Source organism: Amia ocellicauda, chromosome 2 (assembly GCF_036373705.1).
Source record: "Amia ocellicauda isolate fAmiCal2 chromosome 2, fAmiCal2.hap1, whole genome shotgun sequence".
Lineage (NCBI taxonomy): Eukaryota > Metazoa > Chordata > Actinopteri > Amiiformes > Amiidae > Amia > Amia ocellicauda.
In genome coordinates, this window is record NC_089851.1 from 48,456,218 (window position 1) to 48,479,518 (window position 23,301).

General features: G+C 35.7%; 1 protein-coding gene across 1 annotated transcript in view; it reads right to left on the reverse strand.

Moving 5' to 3' along the window:
- gli3 (GLI family zinc finger 3) overlaps positions 1 to 23,301 on the reverse strand; it is a 218,064-nt gene that overhangs the window by 15,320 nt on the left and 179,443 nt on the right. Inside the window, exons 8-10 of the mRNA XM_066687330.1 lie at positions 12,289 to 12,499; positions 10,566 to 10,679; positions 9,073 to 9,213 (exon numbers count right to left, since the gene is read on the reverse strand). Of these exons, the coding sequence (XP_066543427.1) occupies positions 9,073 to 9,213; positions 10,566 to 10,679; positions 12,289 to 12,499 (466 nt within the window). The remainder of the gene's footprint in view (positions 1 to 9,072; positions 9,214 to 10,565; positions 10,680 to 12,288; positions 12,500 to 23,301) is intronic.

Sequence of the window (23,301 nt, forward strand, 5' to 3'; positions counted from 1 at the left end):
AGAGAGAGAGAATGGAAAAAAAAAAACTTAAGCCAATGCCAAGAGTTCAAAAACAATGTGTTCCCTGAGACCCTGAAAGACTGTTTGGCTTTATATTTTATTAATTAATTAATTTACTTATTTTTTTACCAAGCTCAATGGGTGAACGACAAGGGGTTAATGGTTTGCACTGGCTGAAAAAAAAAAAAAAAACACAGACACTGAATCCTTTAGGGATAACTCAACATCTGGCCTTTTACAAAGAAAATACTGTACTTCTTTCAGTAGTGCTTTTCTGAGGCAATTTAAACAAACAGAGACAGACATAATATCCTGAAGAGAGGGGACCTGCATTATTGCATTCCTGACCAGAGCGAGAGGGATCTGCCCTGAGGACACTGGGGAGAAAGTGGAAATCTCATCTAGGATTCAACTTTATACTACAAACTAATTCAAATAATATCCCTACTGATTAGCATTCAAAACAAAGTGCAGAAAGTTTTAATTCATAAGCAGATAAGCAAAGCTTTCAAAATCTAATGTAACTTAATGGTTTATATTTGAAGAGGTTTAAGCAAAATAATTTTCAAGCTTTTCTTTACAGATAAACAGCTGATGTGGTGGGCAGTTTGAATTTGGCTGGCATCAGTGGGGAGCTACCTTGTGCCATTTTTCACAATTATGCCTTGAACAGGCACAATTAAATCTACCTTTACCAACTTAAAAATGGTGTGCTGGCCTTAGGCTATAGAAAGAGAGCTTAGTATTACTCTGTTCCAAACAGGGTAGTTAAGTAGTTAAAGTGTACTTTAAAAGAAAGTTGATTGCACTTAATTAATGGAAAAGTCAATATAAATAAATTACATTATTTGAAAAACCCTTACAATGTAGTTTTGATTGTAGGTTATCATTTAGATGTATTATGATTTAAAACTTAATTAAAGAAAATACATATAACATTTCCAAAATGCACTTGGTTCATGGGAAATCTGCATAGTTTTTCATAAATGCACAAAAATACACATACTAATCTGCAACACTCTGTACCAGGATTTTGAAAAGTTATTGTAGTAAAATATTTATTTTGTTTAATTTGAAGTTTCTTAAACTCTGATTAAGTATAGCCAAAATTAGCTATGTATGTAGAACTAGTCAATTTAATTTTCATTTTTAGCCTTTTAAACAAAGTTCACACATTCAACAGGATATTTTCTGCTAGCATAAAGAGAGTATCACCTCTTCACTTCTAAACATATATTTAACTTAGAAAGACATTTTGTAATCATCAGAAACCTCCATAGAAAAAATGACAGTATCATGAAATAATAAATCGCAGAAATGTTCGTTTTATCTATTATAATTTAAGAACAATGTAGGAATATATTGAGATATTACTCAATGCTTTGTGACATCAGATGTAAAAGCCTAAGAATTCACAACTTTACTAGATATTTGTTTTCTCTTAACTTAATTTTATTTCAGTTGTATTTAATAATTTTAACTAGGTACACACCTCACTGATCTTTATAGTGCTGCATTTCAATAACCTAGGACCTCCCAATATTACACACTTCATCTATGGAAGTACTGTCAGGAAATCGGGCAAACAAAAAATAGTTTTAAAACAGAATATCAAATTATAAAATGAAAATTGTATAGACAATTATGTAGTGTTGCCTAAAGACTTCAAGACATGCTCAAAGTACCACTTTTATTTTTATTCCAGTTACTTACAGGTATTTCCTTAAATAGTGTCCAAAGTTCCTTTCAGTATGAGAAGTCTATATTTTTTTTAAAGAATCCCTAATCATCCTCTCAGTCTCTTGCAAGGTTTTTTGTGTGGTTAGAAGGTATCTGCCTAATAGCCAGCAATGTCAGCTAATACAAATTACTGTGGAAGAAGTGTGTGATGCACGACCACAGATCATAACAGGGAATGTCCACTATTGTTTGCCATTATGGATCACACCATGATCTAATTGCAATTTTTATTTAATCAATAATTTCCATGCTGAGCAGACAGGCCTTTTCCCTAAGAATCGACAAACAGGTACTGATAGCATTGGGGATGGTTATTAATCTTCACTCTGCTAGCTTATCTGCCAACAACTGTAAAAACGCCACCAAGATGGATTTAGCAGCTTTTCTTACATTACATGATGGCTGGAGAAGGCTTATTTCCACACACAGAAACAGACACATACAGTCACGTGTTACTAGGGATATACACTCACACATCACACACATACTTGCATGCACCAAAAAAATAATTTAGTTGATTTGTTGTTTTTTGCTTGTATTTTGTTTTGTAACAAAAGTTTACTTATATTTATTAAATATATTACCCATATTTAATTATTTTGACAATTATTTATCTGAATGTACACTTCCTCAAAATAAGTATTTGTTTTTACATTAATACAATTAAATGTTAAATAAGAATGTTAAAATCACAAGCAGTTTAAGAAAGGGAATAGAATTGAAGGCCTCAGACTACTATAGTCAAGTGTTACACTACACTCACACATCAAACACATATTTGCAAGCACCAACAATTTAAAAAAATGTTTTTGGTACAAAACTTAATTTGAAAACATTTCCATACCTAAAACACAATCTCAGAAAAGGCACTGCTTACAAGGCAATTTACACAAATCTGAAAGACATGAACCATCATTTAGCTTTATCAATTACAGCCTAATAAATCATATGTTCTTTTGTGATGTCAATCGCTGAAATTCTTTGTAGGAAAAAAGAAAAAGAAAAAAGGGAGTTGAGGGGATGGAGGAGAAGGCAAGAAAGGGGGGGTTGGGGTGGTGGTGGAATTGGCATGTGTAATTCAGCAAAGCCTTTTCATCTTGAAATAAGATACTCCAGACAGATAACAGGCATAATCCTTTTCCTGATCAAAAAAAATCTGCATTTTACCAATTAAAGCCCCCTGCCAGAAGCAAAAAATGGGGCAGCTCTCAGACTCCGCTGAAGTTTATCTCCACTGAACACAAGGGAGGAATACAGCAAGAGCTTTGTTTAATTTCGGCTGACTACTTTATCTTCCTCCAAGAACTGGTGCATCACAGCAGCAGCGGAAGCAATGTACAGGAATGGCACAGAGACCTGATATCTACCTATGGCTGCTGTAGTAGGCCTTACATCACTGTGTCCCCTTTTTCTTTCTAACATGAAACCAAACCCCTCTTTCAATAGTTTCCGATTCCTTTAAAGAACAATAAATAAAAAGTCAAAGTAGAAAAAAGGACAATAAAAAAAGCACATTAGCACCCGGTTTGCTTTCCTAACTGGAGACTAAAGATAAGAAAGTTAAATCCAGCTGATATGATTTTTATCTTATCGCCTAAACCAAAACTGTTCAAGTAGATGATAAAAATTATATCACGTTCAAAGAGACTTGCCTTGAAAAAGGTATTGCAAATTTTGTTTGGGGGGGGTGGGGTGGGTTGTTTGGGGGCTCATTATTTTTAAATTAATGCTAAAAAAGCATTCCTATTATTAAGTATAAATCACATTTTAATTCTGACAGGAAAACTACAGCACTGGATTAATTTAAAGATCCTGTAATTTATATTAGATATTATATTGATAGTATTAGTGATAATTCTTTTTTTTTGACAATTATTTATTTGAATGTATACTTCCACCAAACAGTTTTTTTTTTTTTCATTCATAAAATTATTAACATCAATTTAAAAATGACAGAAAGCAGTTGAGTAAGGGAATAGAATTATAGAAGGCCTTCGTCTGAACCACATAGCAAATGTTTGCTGTTTTTTTAAATTAGAGGAACTGTTTGTTAAAACTTTTAATATATGGAAATTTTCAACATCAAATGTCTTTGTAGAGAACTACCATGGTTCCAAAATAGTATTTATCGAATTTCTGTGGACTATAAAGATAAGGCTTGCTTTAAATCATCTGTGTCAACTTAAAAGAAAAGTACTCTTGAGGCAAACAAAAAATGAGCATGACAATGATATCAGTATAAGCATAAAAAAGGCTGGTATTTCATTAAAAGAAATTGAGGAACATTTTGTTTTCAATGCACTCTTCTATCAACTTTTCTTTATATAAAAAAGCTATACCTGGAAGTGAAAGGGATCTAATTCATCTGCCAATGTTTAAGTCTTTCCTAATGTAATACACATGGAGGCTCTTTGCTCTGAAGTTCAAACTAACTACAGTGGAATTCTGACTGTGGAGAGGCTCAATGAGTGAACCAGAACAAGGGCAGAAGTTGTCAAGATTTTTAAACCTTTCAGCAAAACCCTTCAAATGCAGTCAGCAACCTATTCCAAGGCAAGGATATCAATTATAGATAGGGGTTACTTTAGCTAGCAGCTGGTACTGTCACACACTAGATAGACAACCATGAAGAGCAGTGAATCTTTCTATTAAATGTATGGGTTGGAAGAGGGGGAGCTTGTGATATGCACCATTAAAAAAGGGATGCCTGGATGAAAGGTGTATGTATTACTACCATCTCTAGCTTTCAGGTTATTTGTGCTAGACCAAGTTTGTATGTAGGTATATATATATATATATATATATATATATATATAGCTCTGGAGAAAAATTAAGAGACCACTTAACATTGATTTCTGAACTTGGAGTGGTCTCTTAATTTTATATATATATATATATATATATATATATATATATATATATATATAGTTAGGTCCATTTATATTTGGACAGTGACACAATTGTCATCATTTTGGCTCTGTACACCACCACAATGGATTTGAAAGGAAAAATCAAGATGTGCTTTAAGTGTGAACTTTCATCTTTAATTTGAAGGTAGTTACATCCATTGAGCGAACAGTGTAGGAATTACACTAATTTTGATATGTGGTCCCCCCAATTTTAGGGGCTCAAAATTAATTAATTAATTGGACAAACTAACATAATCATGACTTAAATTGTGAGTTTCAATACTTGTTGCAAATCCTTTGCAGTCAATGACTGCCTAAAGTCTGGAACTCATAGACATCACCAGATGCTGGGTTTCTTCCCTGGTGATGCACTACCAGGCCTGTACTGCAGCTGTCTTTAGTTCCTGCTTGTTCTTGGGGCATTTTACCTTCAGCAAGTGAAATGCATGCTCAGTTGGATTCAGGTCAGGTGATTAACTTGGCCATTGCAGAACATTCCACTTCTTTACTAGGGTTGCTTTCGCAGTATGCTTTGGGTCATTGTCCATCTGTACTGTGAAGTACTGTCCAATGAGTTTTTAAGCATTTGGCTGAATCTGAGCAGATAATATAGCCCAAAACACTTCAGAATTCATCCTGCTGCTTTTGTCAGCAGTCACATCATTAATGAATACAAGGGAACAAATTCCCTTGGCAGCCATACATGCCCATGTCATAACATGCTTCACAGATGAGGTGGTATGCTTTGGATCATGAGCAGTTCCTTCCCTTCTCCATACTCTTCTCTTCCCATTATTCTGGTACAAGTTGATCTATGTCTCATCTGTCCATAGGATGTTGTTCCAGAACTGTACAGGGTTCTTTAGATGTTTTTTGGCAAACTCTAATCTGGTCTTCCTGTTTCCTGTTTACCTCTTGTGGTAAACCCTCTGTATTTACTCTGGTGAAGACTTCTCTTGATTGTTGACTTTGACACAGATTGTTTTGATTTCTAAGGCAAAACACCCCATGAACAAGCAGGAACTTAAGACAGCTGCAGTACAGGCCTGGCAGAGCATTACCAGGGAAGAAACCCAGCATCTGGTGATGTCCATGGGTTCCAGACTTCAGGTAGTCATTGACTGGTTGTTTCCTTTCAAATCCACTGTGGTGGCGTAAAATGATGACAATTGTGTTACTGTTTTTTATGGACCTAACTGTGTATATATATATATATATATATATATATATATATAGTGACAGTGTTAGGGTTGCTGCTGGGGCTCTCAGGCAGGTTTAAGGAACACAGTGGCAGGGATGTGGGGAAACAAGTGCATTTATTGTACAGTGCTTCAAACCAAAAAAGACAAAATCCTAGCACTTTGTTGAGCCTAAACTACAAGTATAACACAGATCCCTACCCTACATAAAAACTATAAATTAATATAAACACAAACACAAGACAACACAGCAACCAGTCCAAGTCTGTGATCTGTAATGAAGTTAAAGTTCAAAGACAAAGTTCTTCACCATTGTTTAAAAAACTTACACCCTTGCACACTCCTCTCTGCCTCTCCACACAAGGAAGTAAGGAAGTCAGCCCCTTCCTGCTTTATTGAAGTGCCCCCCACGGTAAATGCATAAGGCTCTCCGGTCCTGGCGGTGCCTCTTCTGGGTCCTCCTGTAACTCTGTGCCTGGATAGACAGACAGGTTCCAGTCCTCCCCTCCGAGCATTGGAAGGAATGTTTCTTCCTCCGACTCCATATCTGACACTTCAGGCCACTCCTCATCTTCTTCTCATCTTCATCTCTTCATCTCATCTTCTTGTCCTCTGGGAGCAGCACCGCTTACGCTTCCTTTGGTGTCATAAACTTTGTAGGATTTTTTTCATCGAGCAGTGAAACGATATAGGCTGATTAGGATGAGGATATATATGTACAAAACAACAGGAACACCTTCATAATATTGAGTTACACCCCCTTTTGCCCTCAGAACAGCCTCAATGCATCAGGGGCATGAACTGTATAAGGTATTAAAAGCATTCCACATGGATGGTGGCCCATGTTGACTCCAGTTCTTCCTACAATTGTCTCAAGTTAGCTGGTAGTGGATCTTTAATAGCTCCCATCACATCCCACACAGCTTAACTGGATTTAAAACGATGACTGGTCAGGTCACTGCAATAGGCTGAATTCACTGTCATGTTCGTGAAACCTGTCCTGGACAATCCTATCTTCATGGGCATAATCCTGCTGAAAACATCCATTAGCAGATGGATAGCAGGAACCGGGATTCATCAGAACAGGCAATCCTCCAGTTTTGTTCCATAGCACACTGCAAACACTGATTCTTGTGTTTTACTGAAAGAAGTGGAACTGATAGGTCGTCACCAACCATACCCCATTTGTGTCAAGCATCCTTTGGCCTCTTTCATCAATTAGCCCTTTTTTACCACTGGCCTGCTTGATACACACAGAAAACTGTTGCGTGTGAAAAACCCATCAGTGTTGCAGTTCTTGATACATTCAAACTGGTGCGCCTGACACCTACTCCCATACCCCGTTCAAAGGCACTTAAATCTTTTGTCTTGCCCATTTACCCTCTGAATGGCACTCATACACAATCCATGTCTCAATTGTGTCAAGGCTTAAAAATCAATCAACTTGTCTCCTCCCCTTCATCTACACTGAAGTGGATTTAACAGGTTACATCAATAAGGGATCATAGCTTTCACCTGGATTCACCTCGTCAGTGTTTTTCATGGAAAGAACACATGTTCCGAATGATTTGTACACTCAGTAAATATATATGTATAATTACATATATGTGTATGTGTGTATGCATACAGATTATATAACCAAAAGAGAGACATTCACAATGTATTGTAAGTTGGCATTTTACTGCTACAATACTGACCATTCGTTTTTGCAACTCAGTTTGCAGTAAGATGAGTTGGTCTCTGTAGTCCCCTTCTGATTGCAGTTAAAGAATTCATACCAGAGGTGCTTTGTGGGGTTAGGGTCAGGTCTCTGATAGACCATAAACAGCACTCAATGTTTTTCTCCTTGATGCCACACTTCCAGCATTGTTACATGCTGAATTATGCTCTCAGTAGATATGTGGGCCCTCACCGTAACATTTAATCAATGCAGCTGGTACACTATTGTCCACTGTTCTCTATATAGAAGATGACCATTATCCAATTTCTTGTGGTAATATAGAGTACATGCAAAGGCCCAAGTATTCTCCCTCTTCCATCAACTATATAAATAAATTAGTTGGGAAATTGTAATGCATATTACTTCTACTGTTACTGCTGACAAAAATAAAACATAGGAGTAGTAGGTTACTTGTAAGAATCATCATACTTTAGCATGAGAACAATCTGAACAAAGTTCATAAAATGATTTCTAAATAGAAGTAGCCGAAGTGCTGGCCTTAATAGCTACACCATTCTTCTGAAACTGTATGACTGGATCCAGCTGCAAGGAAACACTCCAAGTGAGCTTTGCAAGGAAAACTGGAGACAAAGTTAAAAAATCATTGGCATATTATATTCAGATCCAAATTAATTTATACAATAATCAAGACATTAAACCACTACCTTAATAATTTTGAACACAGCAGTATAACTTATTAACGCTGCAAAAAAACAGTTATATGCATCAAGAGAAAATACTGACATCTCAGTGCATGTGTGTATATACATGCATACGTGTAGGTTTGGGGGGTATGGGGATGTGAGGGACACGGATGTTGAGAGAACATTAAATTGTTCCTCCCTCAATAAAGTCTTCCCCCCTCTCCCCCCGACAACTCTGCTCCCCCAACCAACCCCCCACCCCCTGGGCCGCAGAGGACATGAAATGCATGTGTCCCCCAATTCTGATATGAAACCTTCACCCCTGTATATATATACTACACTCATTTACTGCTGATACAAGGTGCAATATACAGGTGATTACTTGTATATTTCTATTTGTGTATGTGTCTTTCATTTGTCAGTGGTTATCTTGTTTTTACTGTATATACTTAAATTGGGCTCCCCCCCAAAAATAAATACTGTAAAATAAATATTACTAAAAAAAGGACCACAAAAACAAAACCTCTGAGAGTAAACCTAAAACAAAGTAACTTGTATCTCCACAACCAATCCCTTTCAACAGCTTTGGACAGATCTCTTAACTTCCACTGAAAATCCAGTGTTGTGATAAAGAACAGGCAAAGCACCCATCATGACCGAATGTAATCTGAATAAAATGTATGTCGTTTTTTTGGGTTATTCAATCTTTTTTTTTTATTATTTTTTTTTTACCTGTAACCACACAAAGCTCTTCTAATAAACTTCTCAAAGGGAAGAAACTTGAGTTCCCTGGGTGTCAAAGTGCCTGCCCTTTCATAAAAAAAGGTCACATAGTTTTTCTCAATGTCTCAATTACTCACATGTACTAACTGCTCCTGTGTGTCAAACTCTCGAGAGCAGCCTTCCCAGTGGCAGTTGGTCTCATATACCACCTCGGGCTCATGCTTGCTTTCATCTTTGTCGCCTTCTTCCTTCACAAGGGTCATTCCTTCGGGCTGTTCCTAGCAGAGCACATGAGGCAGCACCCAAAAAAGGAAAGATGTGTGTTTTACACTTGGGAAAATGATTGAATTTAAACTGGAAACATAAAATAAAAGACATGTCCATTTAAAACACCTATATAAACAGTGAAGATTCCAAATATTATTACCTTTTGTGTTTGTTTGTTTTTTCAATATTAAATGGAATGAATGATTGGTAGAAAGTAACTTAAGTAACACTATTCTTCAAATTATTTTTGGTTGTTGTTTTTCTACCAATTTTTTATAAAACACTCATTTCGGGTCTTAGTAAAAACCTAAATATGATTACTAGAATTACTATTACTGCTAATTATATTAATAATACACATTATGAGATTATCAATTGATTATGGGAAAATCATAAGTCTCACCTTTTATTGTAGCTCCTGTGTTAAGTATAATATTTATTCCTACACACTTGATATGCTAGAACCATGCAGATTGGATTAAATTGGTATTTATATGTCCTTCTAAAATACGTGCATTACATAATGTGGAAAAGGGAATGCACAGTATATCCTAATTTTACATTTAACATGACATATTCTTTTGTAGGCCATATATGTTAAGAATATCTGTAGGTTGTTTCATTACAGAATTTCACTGTCAACTTAAAATGTTTAAAATGAGGCCAAAAGGCTAAGGCATTTAGAGGAGGAATCGGAACTCTTCACAAATGTACACAGTAACTGTTTTTCAAATGTATCCAACACAGTGGTACCATTGGCTTCTTAGCCATTCCTCCCTAAAATGAGCCTGAAATGTCTGGCTTAATGCAGGGTTCCTATCGTAAACAGTTCCCCTGGTACCAAGGCACAATGTGTGCTTGATCGCTAAGACTGCTAAATCAAATCCCTCTGGCCTGTCGTTTTGAAAGTAAGATGTTCGCAGCCTGTCCAAAACATTTGTTTCAAATTAGGCTGGCAAGCTGCTACACTTTAAAGGTCATGAAAAGTATGACTTGAAGGTATTTAATGGAGGGGGGATTAATTTACAAAGATGTGGCTGCAGATCTCTTCAAGTCCCAATATCATACACATTATGCATACAGGCCCCATGTACTATTAAAATATTTTATATAGTTTGAAATCAATTTCTTTCCATTGTTCATCAATCGATTCATTTATCTTCCTCACTGGAAGTGAAAGCAACAACAAAATAGTTTGCATAAGATCTGTTAATTGGTCCCTGTGCTCTGTGCTTGCTGCTGTGTGTGCATTTCCAATCTCTAGTGTAGAACATTATCAATAACTGATTTACAGGACAGAGTGTATTGAGCAATTCTGAAAAGGGGGATAGAAGGGGCTGATTAAAACCACTAGCTGCAATACCTGCACGCTTCCTGCACATGGACTAGGTAGATCTTCATCTGGTTTAATCTTGGAGCGCTTGTTCTGCATGGGTTCCCCGGTGCTGCTCACTGCAGACTCACTGGTGGGCTTGCTCTACTCAAAAATATATAAGGTTTATAACGGTTAATATTTTACCACTAGAGGTAACAAATATTACAGTTATAAAATCAAACAACAATCAAATACTGTTTATACCAATTAAGTTTGAAATTAATGGTGTTCAAATGTACATGCTTGTTTTTATCTTGAAATACACATATTTCCATTCTTCAACCCAGAATATTTCACAGCTTCTGTCTCCACAGTGTGATATAATATCTTACTGATGTTTCACTGTTTAAAAACAACAACAACAGTGAATCAGATGATGAGTTAGATTCCAGGCAAAAAAAAATTATAATTCATTTAAATAAATGTTACAATGAAAGCAGGGTTTCTTGAGGGAACAAATCAATCAATAATTTCATACAGAATGTAGAAGGTATGTCTTGGAGGTTATCAGTTCATAAGTTCCATTATATAGTCTACAAGCCACTGAGGCATTTAAAGAATATTATGCTGCCCATCTGAACAAAATATGAATTGCCATAATCAAATTATTTCACTGCAGGCAAACAAAATACTTTGTTTAGCTTTGATTTATTTGTCATGTTTAGTTGGCAACATTAACTCAGTGTAAGGTCTTTAATCAGTTGACAACTGTTTTAAACATGTCACAGCCTGACATGTTAAAAGAAAATTAATATGAAAAATAAACCAACCAGAAACAACTGAGTAAATTAAATGTACCTAGATAGCTAAAAAGAGCAATTTTCTATAGTGAATAAAGAGACAGTTGTTGTCCATTCTTCTTCTTAAACATATGCTCTAACTGCAGACATGCTGTAACTGCATAGGTTAAATATGAAGGCAGATCAGGTTACTGCACTTTCTGCCAGAGCAATCTCAGAGACAGCAGGAGAAGGAAACAGATATGTATGTGTTCAAACTCTCTTATAATAATGTTTATAGATGTAAATATGCAAATGTAGCTTATAAACATTAGGAAAACATTTTTTTTTTTTTGGCTTTCCAGCTTGCGGTGGTGTTGTTGCAATACATGATACATTTGCAAAGTACTATTACTATTACTCCCTGTGAAAGGGAACCTGTTTTCAACACAAAAGGGGCTTGTTTTGAAAGCAGGATATATAACAGATATTTTTCTTCTTTGATTTTGCTTTTGCATCACCTTTTTTGGTTGCAACATGGTATTTTACTTCTGACCGCTAAGACTCTATAACATTAAGAGTTAAAAACAAATTTGCTGTAAAAGGTCTGGGTAGGAAGCCTAATGGTTTGATAAATATATTTTCTTATTTTTTCCCAAGTTAATGGTTGGCTTTTATAACTGAAACTATGTTGGCCGTTTTTTAAACAAATGGCTACTGCTGTTGAAATGACAGATGCCAAAAAGCGTCAGTGGGTAAAAAAAAAAACAAGCATAAAACAAAAAAAAACATTTATTAGTTTCCAGATATGTAATCTAAAACATGTCAACAAAAATGGAGAACAAGCACTTAACTTCACATGCTGTGTACTAGATTAATACTTGTACTTGCTGCCTAACACCCATTTCCCATTTGCTCCAATGATTAATGGCAGAGAATCATTGTGCTGTTTTCTTCTAATAAGCTGTGTGGAAGACTTTGTTATTTCTCACCTGAGTGGAATCTGTAGGCACTGTGCCGAGTTGTGTGGAGCTTAGGACATTGGAGATGCCTGGAATGGGCCGCTGGGTGGCAAAAGCAGGGGTAGGATGAATGAGAGGGGGACTGTGCCCGAAAGAGCCAATGTTGGGCTGCCGACTCATAAGCTGCTGGTGCATCTGGAGGGTCACTGGAGTGGGGTTATAGGTGAAGCTCAGGGCAGGGCTGAAACAATCAAAATAAAGGAAAGATGAGTAAATAGAATGAACCTGTACAAAATCTATGTTCATACTGTAATTGTGAGTAGCCATTTGAAATATCCAACAAACCACAAATTAACTAGAGAAGAAAATGAAATAAAAACAAACACAAATTCCCATTACAGTAAGGTTAGGAGGAAAATACAGGAGGAGAATATATTTTAAATAAATATTTAATGTTCCCGGTGTTGATTCTACCTACAATCACTGTGAAAAAAAATACATTAAAATATAAAAAATATAAAATATGAAAAAATATTAATTTGAGCTTTTAAATGTGATTACTTAAATATTATGAATCTGCTCAAACTACAGAAAAATCCCCAGGTGAAGCATTCAGCAGTGTCTCATAACCTTTTAGACTTTAAGATCAGTTAAATAGAAAGGTTCAATGAAATTGTGCTATGCAGTGAAATTATGGTTTTAGGGCTCACTCAGATTTACTCTCTGAAATGTAAAACAGTTGACAGATGATTAAGATGGGTGTCTGGGTGAAAGAAAACTGAAAAGAGAAAATTATGCCACTGATAATACAACTGCTGTGTGAGGTGCCCACCTGGTCACACAAGGGTAAAATACTCCCCGACATTCAATATTTCCCCTAACACCTTCCAGAAACTGAGGAAATATGCTGAAATGCTAGGGATTTGATACAAACATTAATCCCTGGAGTCACTATTATACTCTGAGAGAATACTATCATTTTCTGGTTTGCTGTGATTGTAGGCTTATCCCTAGAGAGTAAAGTATAGGCCTACTTCATTAGTGTACTACTCTGCACTAAAAACACTTACTGGCAAGTTGTTGTGTGTCAAGGTTATGGTGGTTATCTGTGAAGCTTTTTTTTTCTTGTCCTTCTATATTTACATTTACAATATCATTGAGGCTTAAGAATCCTTCACATGTAAATGTATTTACACATGTAAACCATATTTAAAACAGATTTTCAGTCTTAAAATACATTGGAAGATATATGTAGCAATACACACACGCGCACACACAGAGTCGTATATTTAATAAACACTCACAGAATACTATTTTTGTTTATATTATAGCAACTACAAGGTCCTTCACCTTATGCTAAGTGAGAAACCACAGGATTGTGGCAAGAACAGCCTCCTGAAAATAGCCACATATTTTGAGATATTATTTTACTTGACCTTTTCTATATTTACTTTTTGTTCCATTTTGACTCTCTTTAGTGCTCACTACAACTAGTTTGTGATGTAAAATATTACCATATCTTTAAAAATATATCACATATATATGCACCAAGCTACCTACAAACTCTCATCTCTCTATTATGTCTGCAATCATTAGCTCATTGTACTAGGATGTATGCTTGTTGCCTTTTGTACTGATTGTATCACTGCACTATTATAATGCTTTAAAATGATTATTGCGTAAACTAACAGTTGCCTTGGATAAGGGTGTCTGCAAATAAACAAACAAACAAATAAATAATAACATTAACTCATATATACATATATTATAAAATATTTCTTAAATATATACATATAGGAATACTTTGGATATGGAGAAATGTATGCAAATTGTAAATTGTGTAAATACATTTAAGTTATTATATGTTTCCTCTAGCTAAATCTAATATCAATCATGCCTATGCATAAAAAAGGATTAGGAATACTGGGGGTCTCACTGTCTATTGATATTGAGGTTATATGCCACAAACCTTAAACCACACTGAAGATAGACAACAGACTGACCTTTTCTGAAGCTGTTGCGTCTAGATAATGAAATGGAATCCATTATCCAATCGTGCAGGAAGTAGTGAATAAATGCATAAAAATAACCATCTAAATTCGCTTAATTATGCTATCTTATTTTTTAGCTATGATTCCTTATCTCCTTTAATCAAACTTAAGAAGAATAAAAATAAATATCAGACATTGGTAAAAACCAGCATTTGTTAATATCTTCCAGAATATTAAACAATTTATTTTAACTTGATGCTGGCTAAGTTCCATATGTCTCCAGATCTTATTACCAGAGGAGTGGAAATCAATTGCTTAGATGTGTTTTGGGGTTGTATACCTGTCAAATCACTCATTTGTTTGTAGAAATGGAAAGCTAAGCCCATCTAGGTTGTCACCTATAGAGTTTCCATCAGAGCTCTTTAGTAAAAGAAAATGATGGATCAACCTTCCCCCCTGTAACTGTTTAGATGAGTGATCAATTGGTTCTAATAAATGACACATTCTGATGGGAAAGCAATTTTCTTTACTTCAATTACATTGCATTAAATGTCTATTAAAGCACATTACATATGTTAATGACTGTCATTATCTGGGTGGATATTTCCAGATTATTGAGGGTATAAAGAAAGCTATACACTGGGTTGTCAATAGAATCTGCAAAGCTGAAGATCTGAAGTAGTGTTTATGTTCAACTAAAGTGTTCGTAACTGAACCTAGACATTAATGTATTTGGCAAAGAGAGTAATTAGTGAACATAACCCCATTAACAGAATGACTTGTTAAAAGTATGTAAAATTTAAGATTTTAGTTATTCACACTATGATGTTGTACAAAAGGCATAACACAATTATTTTTGAAGCTGTTTTCTGTTCATCTCTAGTCATATGAAAATAATTCTCTCTAGTGTTTTAGATAAATGCTTTTCTGATTATTAATTCAGAAAAGCAGAAAAGGCATGATATATATTTGAATGTATTAATGGAATGTTATGAATATGTATAACCCGCATATTTTAAGTGTCATGCTTAATTTGAGGGGTTTTTAAATATTAACTTAAAAAAAATGTTTACAAATAGTTTATTTATAAACCATTAATACATATGTTAATGTATTTTGTTGTTAATTATTAAATAACAATCTTTTCTGGTGCAAACATGTCTTGACCTAACTATAAATACCATAAATAGATAATAGAATGATTTCTCACTGCTAACCAAAAAAAAATCATTTGCTAAATGCAATGTACAAATATGTTAAACATGGTATTTAACCTATTAAAAAGCTGTTGTTTTGAGTACAATAAAACATATACAACTAGACATCCCAGGATGTAGAAAAGGTCCATTTAATATTTGTATCCTTCTCTATGTTTTAAGTTTATACTTGTGAATGGGTGCGTTGAGATGTAGTCATGAAGGATGAGGATGTGTGGTAATTGTTAGTGACAGGCCACATGTCACTGTGATTTTTTTCCCTTTTAATAGTGTGTAGTGCCTTGCCAAGGAAAGACTGATGAATTATCCCCTGCTCCAGTTGTGTGTGTAGCAGGGTCACACTTAACGTTTTAATATACAAGCTTATTACCAGTATGTTGTGGAATATCACATGCACCTTGCGCAGCTTCTAAATGCTGTAAACTAATATCTAAATTTTTTAAAGAATTGAAAATGTAATGGTAAAATTATGTACATTATATATATATATATATATATATATATATATATATATATATATATATATATATATATATATATATACACACTCACCTAAAGGATTATTAGGAACACCATACTAATACTGTGTTTGACCCCCTTTCGCCTTCAGAACTGCCTTAATTCTACGTGGCATTGATTCAACAAGGTGCTGAAAGCATTCTTTAGAAATGTTGGCCCATATTGATAGGATAGCATCTTGCAGCTGATGGAGATTTGTGGGATGCACATCCAGGGCACGAAGCTCCCGTTCCACCACATCCCAAAGATGCTCTATTGGGTTGAGATCTGGTGACTGTGGGGGCCAGTTTAGTACAGTGAACTCATTGTCATGTTCAAGAAACCAATTTGAAATGATTCGACCTTTGTGACATGGTGCATTATCCTGCTGGAAGTAGCCATCAGAGGATGGGTACATGGTGGTCATAAAGGGATGGACATGGTCAGAAACAATGCTCAGGTAGGCCGTGGCATTTAAACGATGCCCAATTGGCACTAAGGGGCCTAAAGTGTGCCAAGAAAACATCCCCCACACCATTACACCACCACCACCAGCCTGCACAGTGGTAACAAGGCATGATGGATCCATGTTCTCATTCTGTTTACGCCAAATTCTGACTCTACCATCTGAATGTCTCAACAGAAATCGAGACTCATCAGACCAGGCAACATTTTTCCAGTCTTCAACTGTCCAATTTTGGTGAGCTTGTGCAAATTGTAGCCTCTTTTTCCTATTTGTAGTGGAGATGAGTGGTACCCGGTGGGGTCTTCTGCTGTTGTAGCCCATCCGCCTCAAGGTTGTACGTGTTGTGGCTTCACAAATGCTTTGCTGCATACCTCGGTTGTAACGAGTGGTTATTTCAGTCAAAGTTGCTCTTCTATCAGCTTGAATCAGTCGGCCCATTCTCCTCTGACCTCTAGCATCAACAAGGCATTTTCGCCCAGAGGACTGCCGCATACTGGATGTTTTTCCCTTTTCACACCATTCTTTGTAAACCCTAGAAATGGTTGTGCGTGAAAATCCCAGTAACTGAGCAGATATACTCAGAACGGCCCGTCTGGCACCAACAACCATGCCACGCTCAAAATTGCTTAAATCACCTTTCTTTCACATTCAGACATTCAGTTTGGAGTTCAGGAGATTGTCTTGACCAGGACCACACCACTAAATGCATTGAAGCAACTGCCATGTGATTGGTTAGTTAGATAATTGCATTAATGAGAAATTGAATATATATATATATATATATATATATATATATATATATATATATATATATATATAATTTTGAGAGTGGACAACCCCAATTCTGGTCACTCATTTCCATCCCATAAAGAATAAATACCCAGGGCCACGCAAAAATGTGCATTGTTTGCCACATTCAAAACGCTGTTTTGCATGGTGCATTCCATTTGGCGCCATTCACCAGTTAATTGCATGCATGGTGCAATATGGAGGGAGTGGCTGAAATTATTCTTGCTTTATTCATAGGCATATTCAAAAGTTCACTGTGGAGTGCGCAGGTAGTTTTGCGAGGCACAGGAAACAAATGCAATATTCCAATGTCATGCAAAGATTTGCGCAATGTTAGAATATCTCCCTTTCTGGGGGGAAATTAAACCTTTTTTTGGCAAATTGCATGAAGTATGAATATCAGGCCTCCAGTCCTTAAAGAGACCTGGCTTCTTCCCTATAAAAAAGATCTGGCCCAGCTGCCAGATGTGTAAAGCAAAGCCTGGCTGGAATGGGTAAAGCGAACCCCTGTGTCTGCTGGTTTTTGTTCTAACAGAGCACTCACTTGTTTAATTGAAACCTTGAATGGAATTATCATTTGGTTAAATAACTGAGAGCTGAAAGCGCAGGTAAGCAAACATTAGAAGAGACAGTGGTTTGTCAGGACCTGGGTTGAGAACCCCTGCCTACATTAAATGCTTAAACTTTATGAAGTGTCCGTTGCATTTAAATTAAGTAGCCAAATGTATGATAGGCATGTTTATTTAAAATCAAGTAAATAATAACAATACATATTGTTCTATTCAACAAATTACATTTTATTATTTCAAAACCACTGATGTAGGCAATAGTAAAACTGTGTTTTTTCCTAAATAAAAAACTAAAACATGGAACACCATGTGTATGATAATGAGAAACAATTAAAACAGCATTTCAACTTTATTTCACAAAAATAACATTTCAATCTACAATAGATCTTCATCAGGATCCATATCCTGATGAAGATCTTGTGTAGAAATAAATGTTTTTGCTATAAACCTGTGAATCATGGGTTACATAAATACATTTTATTTGTGCATTGGAGCTGTGCTAAGTGTGCAGGTATTTCTTTCTTTTTACTTTATATGGATTTTTTTGTATCCTGCACCTACTAAGTAAGTTGGATGTGTGTGTGATACATTTTTACTATTAACTTTATTTCACATAAAAGGGTGATCATCATTCTGGCAGACCCTGACCAATTTAGTCATGATCGCGTACACAGATTTATGTCATTCTGCTCAGAATCTGTACAAATACTGTGAATTTACTGGCTTGAATGGTCAGATTCTATTCAGAATTATGTAAATGTGTAGTACAAGAACGCAACCAATTATCTTGAAAATCTGCACAGAATGCTGAAAGTCTGTGTGTTGTGAATGCACCAAGCTTCTTTGTGTTGCTATATGGTTAAAGGAGTTGTGCTTAGCGTATATGCTCTTCACATGCACTCTCCCAAGACTTGGAAATCCCTGTCTACATAATATCGGGCACAGACCACTGTGTGACATGACGCTCATAATAACCACATGTATTACAGAGTACGTACTAAAAGGAAAATGTAAACAGGATTTAATACAATTTTATTCTGCACCATGAAACTGTTACTTTATATCAGAGTGTACATTTTATATCCCATGTATGTTGTAAATGGGACTGACTGTGTATATGTGTAGCTATTTTCCATGACTTGCTATATTTTGGTCATTTTCCATGACTTTTCCATGACCATTTTTTTTCCAGGATTTTCCTTGACCATGGGAACCCTGGATAATGTTTTAGTTATTTAAATGAAGGAGAAAGTTTAATAATTTTACAATCCTGCCATTTGACTTCTGCAAACAGGTCCGAAAGTATATCTGATAAATGTTTAAACAAATTGGATATTTTGCCTTCTTTGGCTTGATTATCTTTTAGACATTTTCTGCATTTTGGCTTTCTGTTGTCAACTGCCTGGCCCTCTTCAGTGCAGAAGAAACCAAAATAATCCCAAATCAAACAGGTAGCATTATTTTTTTACAATTTTTTTCCACATTTTGGTTGTTCGGCTCAGCCATGATGCTTCAGTTTGTCTATAAAATGAATGAATGGCAGGATTGTTTCCCGGTGGTAACGGTACTCCTGGGCTAGTCCACAATATAAGAACTGCTATTTAGATATCACTGGTACTGATACTACCACCCACCACTAGACTGATGTCATTTTTAGACTTCTGTGCGTGATGGAATACTCGGAATCCCCAATACTCAGGAAGACTGGGCGAGTGCTTCAGTCCTTTGTCGATTCTGCACAGATCAAGTGATGTACAAATAATTCCTAGCGCCAGAACACTTGATGTGTGATGACGTACAGATCACATATTCTACGCAGAATCTGCTCATCGAACTCGCCCATTGATTCTGCCGCCGTGTTGAAGCGTGAAGGACAGACATTGAAATCTTAAGGTGGACTCGCATCATTGAAGTTAGTGCAGCATGAAACTAAATACCAAAGACACAAACAGTCTAGCAAAAGTCATGGCATTGCGATACAATTAAATCACAGGGGAAACAAGAGTTTGTAATTGTTGTTTTTTCTCTTCTTTAGGCATTTAGTAGTTGAGAGCCCATGTTTTTTTTCTTTCTTTTTAATACAGTTATAATTCAACTTATACTGCAAAACGAAGAAAGAAATCTTTTCAAGTTATTCTTAATCTTATATTAAGTCTGAATAAATAACGTGAATAAAAGAGTTTAAGTATTAGATGTTCCCTTAATTGGCTTAATCTGTTTATTCTAGATATGGGAAATATATTACATTACTTATACTGTGATATTGCTGTAAATACTTTGAGGTACATCACAGGGATATTTACATTATATATGTTTTTATGATGATCAATATGACAGACAAAAAAAAATTTAAAGCATGTAACCCTATGCACCTTACCTCTTATATGTCCTAGCAAATTTGTATCCTAATCCTTAATCTGATGGTATCTCAGTTTTATGGTATTTGGTTTTATTAATTTGAGCAGATGCTCTTTTTGCTTTGGTAAATCCTATTTCTTATTATTATAAGTAGTAGTAGCATTTTCTGCTCAAGGAGGAGATGTTTAAAAGACCCACAATTATTATTCATCACCCAGTAACTTGAAAGAGATACATTTTCACTTTACACAGACAAACTGCTATTGTCATTTCACCAGTCCTTGGCTATGAGAAGCATGCAAAACAGTCAGTTAATACAGCCTGTTAGTTTGTCCTCTGCTGCTCACAGTAGCCAAGAAAAATTATACAGCTGTCCAGTTAAGGTAGCTTCAGTGCTTGATTGAAAGGACATTAATCAGAAGATGCATATCAGACTGGAAAATGTGTTCACACGCTTTCCTCTAATAGCAGATTTCATGTTCACTGAGTGCCATGCCAGTTTCTTCAATTTATTTTTCAATGTACTGGCCATTTATCACAGCACACAATGAGCTAATACTTCTTTCTTCCATTCCTTCTTTGCTTACTCTTCTTCAAAGTTAAACTGTATTCCAGACACATAGGTATTCCAGGCATATGGCTTTCAAACTGCTACTTAACAATGCAAAGTTCACACATCCTTACTGTTTACTGTCTAACACAGTTTACCTCCTGACTTTCCCCTGAAGCTTACATCAGTAATGAAGTGTTGATATACTGTACAGCACATTATTTTATTTATACATATTTTTATATCTAGTTAATCTATCTCTGTTTTAATGTTCACTGCTGTACTCATATTCTTCAGTTGTAATCTTTAAAAAAATTATACCAACACCAACAAGCTTGGTAAATGTAAGTGGCTTTTTTAAAAAAAAAAAAAATGCCACAAATATTCAAATCTTTGATTACCACTGCTGGCTGAACTACAAAATCAGATGTGATATGAAATAAACAAAAACATTCTCCAGACAGATTTGGTTTCCTTCAATATTTTTAATAATGTTATTGTTTTCTTTCCTTCAGAATTTTCCTTAACTACTGCTTTCCTGCAGGACTACATAAACACTCAAACTGTTTTTGCTCTGTTTGGAGATTGACAAGGCAGATGTAAGTTTAACAACCAGACTTGCAAATAGTATGAATATCTTAATAGCAAATCACAAAATTACCCTTAGTAAATGTACTCGACAAGTAAATGTACAGAGATTGACACAAAAATGGCACAAACCTTAACCTTTCCATATGGAACACAGCCTATTCTTCATTTAGAATTGTCTGGATTCACAATCTTTGGAGATGCAAGTTTTCATCTGGCTCAAATTATTTTGCAAGACAGTGTATTTCTTGTCTTGAATAGGATAAATAGATTGTCTTATTGTATTCAGCTGCACTTAGTAGATCAGTATACACTAAAATAAATTAAAAGATACAGCCAACATATTGCCAAAGTATTTCTACTTCAAAAAATAATCATAAGAATATATAGATAACAATGAAAAGCAAGTGATGTGTACTAAAAGACAACCTGGAGTTCTATAGTTTATACCGTCACCTCCAAAATGATTTGCACCTTTCATAAATATGAGCCAAAATGCCTGTATAATACAAACAACGCAGGTAAAGAGCTATCATTTATGTTCAAAAATATAGGACAACTATATTATTTTATACTAATACAATTGCTCAGAGAAAATGTTTATCTTTTAACAAGATTTTATTTTTCTCAAAAAGATAGGTGTCAAAATAATTGGCACCTGTAAGATTCTTACAAATAAAATTAAATCTGAAAAAGTACGGAACTGTATTGTGGCTTCCTGTTTCACTGGAGTATAAAAATTAGAAAACACACATGTAAAATCCATTTGTCATACATCACCATGGGGAAAGGTAAAGAACTCACAAATTAAAAGAGACAAATGGTTGTTGACCTTCACAAATCAGGCAATGGGTATAAAACAAATAGCTAAAAACCTAAATATACCACTTACCACTCAAGGTAATAATGAAGACGTTCAAAACCAGTGAAACAGTGGTAAACCTGCCTGGTGGAAACAAGTGCATCTTGCCCCCACGTACAGTGAGGAAGATGGTTCAGGAGGCAAAGTTGGAGAATGACAAACTTGGTTGCATCTTGGGGTCACCAAGTCTCCAAATCTACAATTAGAAGCCATCTCCATATATATATATACACTCACCTAAAGGATTATTAGGAACACCTGTTCAATTTCTCATTAATGCAATTATAAATAATATATAACTATAACTATAAATATATAATTATAACTAACCAATCACATGGCAGTTGCTTCAATGCATTTAGGGGTGTGGTCCTGGTCAAGACAATCTCCTGAACTCCAAACTGAATGTCTGAATGTGAAAGAAAGGTGATTTAAGCAATTTTGAGCGTGGCATGGTTGTTGGTGCCAGACGGGCCGTTCTGAGTATATCTGCTCAGTTACTGGGATTTTCACGCACAACCATTTCTAGGGTTTACAAAGAATGGTGTGAAAAGGGAAAAACATCCAGTATGCGGCAGTCCTCTGGGCGAAAATGCCTTGTTGATGCTAGAGGTCAGAGGAGAATGGGCCGACTGATTCAAGCTGATAGAAGAGCAACTTTGACTGAAATAACCACTCGTTACAACCGAGGTATGCAGCAAAGCATTTGTGAAGCCACAACACGTACAACCTTGAGGCGGATGGGCTACAACAGCAGAAGACCCCACCGGGTACCACTCATCTCCACTACAAATAGGAAAAAGAGGCTACAATTTGCACAAGCTCACCAAAATTGGACAGTTGAAGACTGGAAAAATGTTGCCTGGTCTGATGAGTCTCGATTTCTGTTGAGACATTCAGATGGTAGAGTCAGAATTTGGCGTAAACAGAATGAGAACATGGATCCATCATGCCTTGTTACCACTGTGCAGGCTGGTGGTGGTGGTGTAATGGTGTGGGGGATGTTTTCTTGGCACACTTTAGGCCCCTTAGTGCCAATTGGGCATCGTTTAAATGCCACGGCCTACCTGAGCATTGTTTCTGACCATGTCCATCCCTTTATGACCACCATGTACCCATCCTCTGATGGCTACTTCCAGCAGGATAATGCACCAT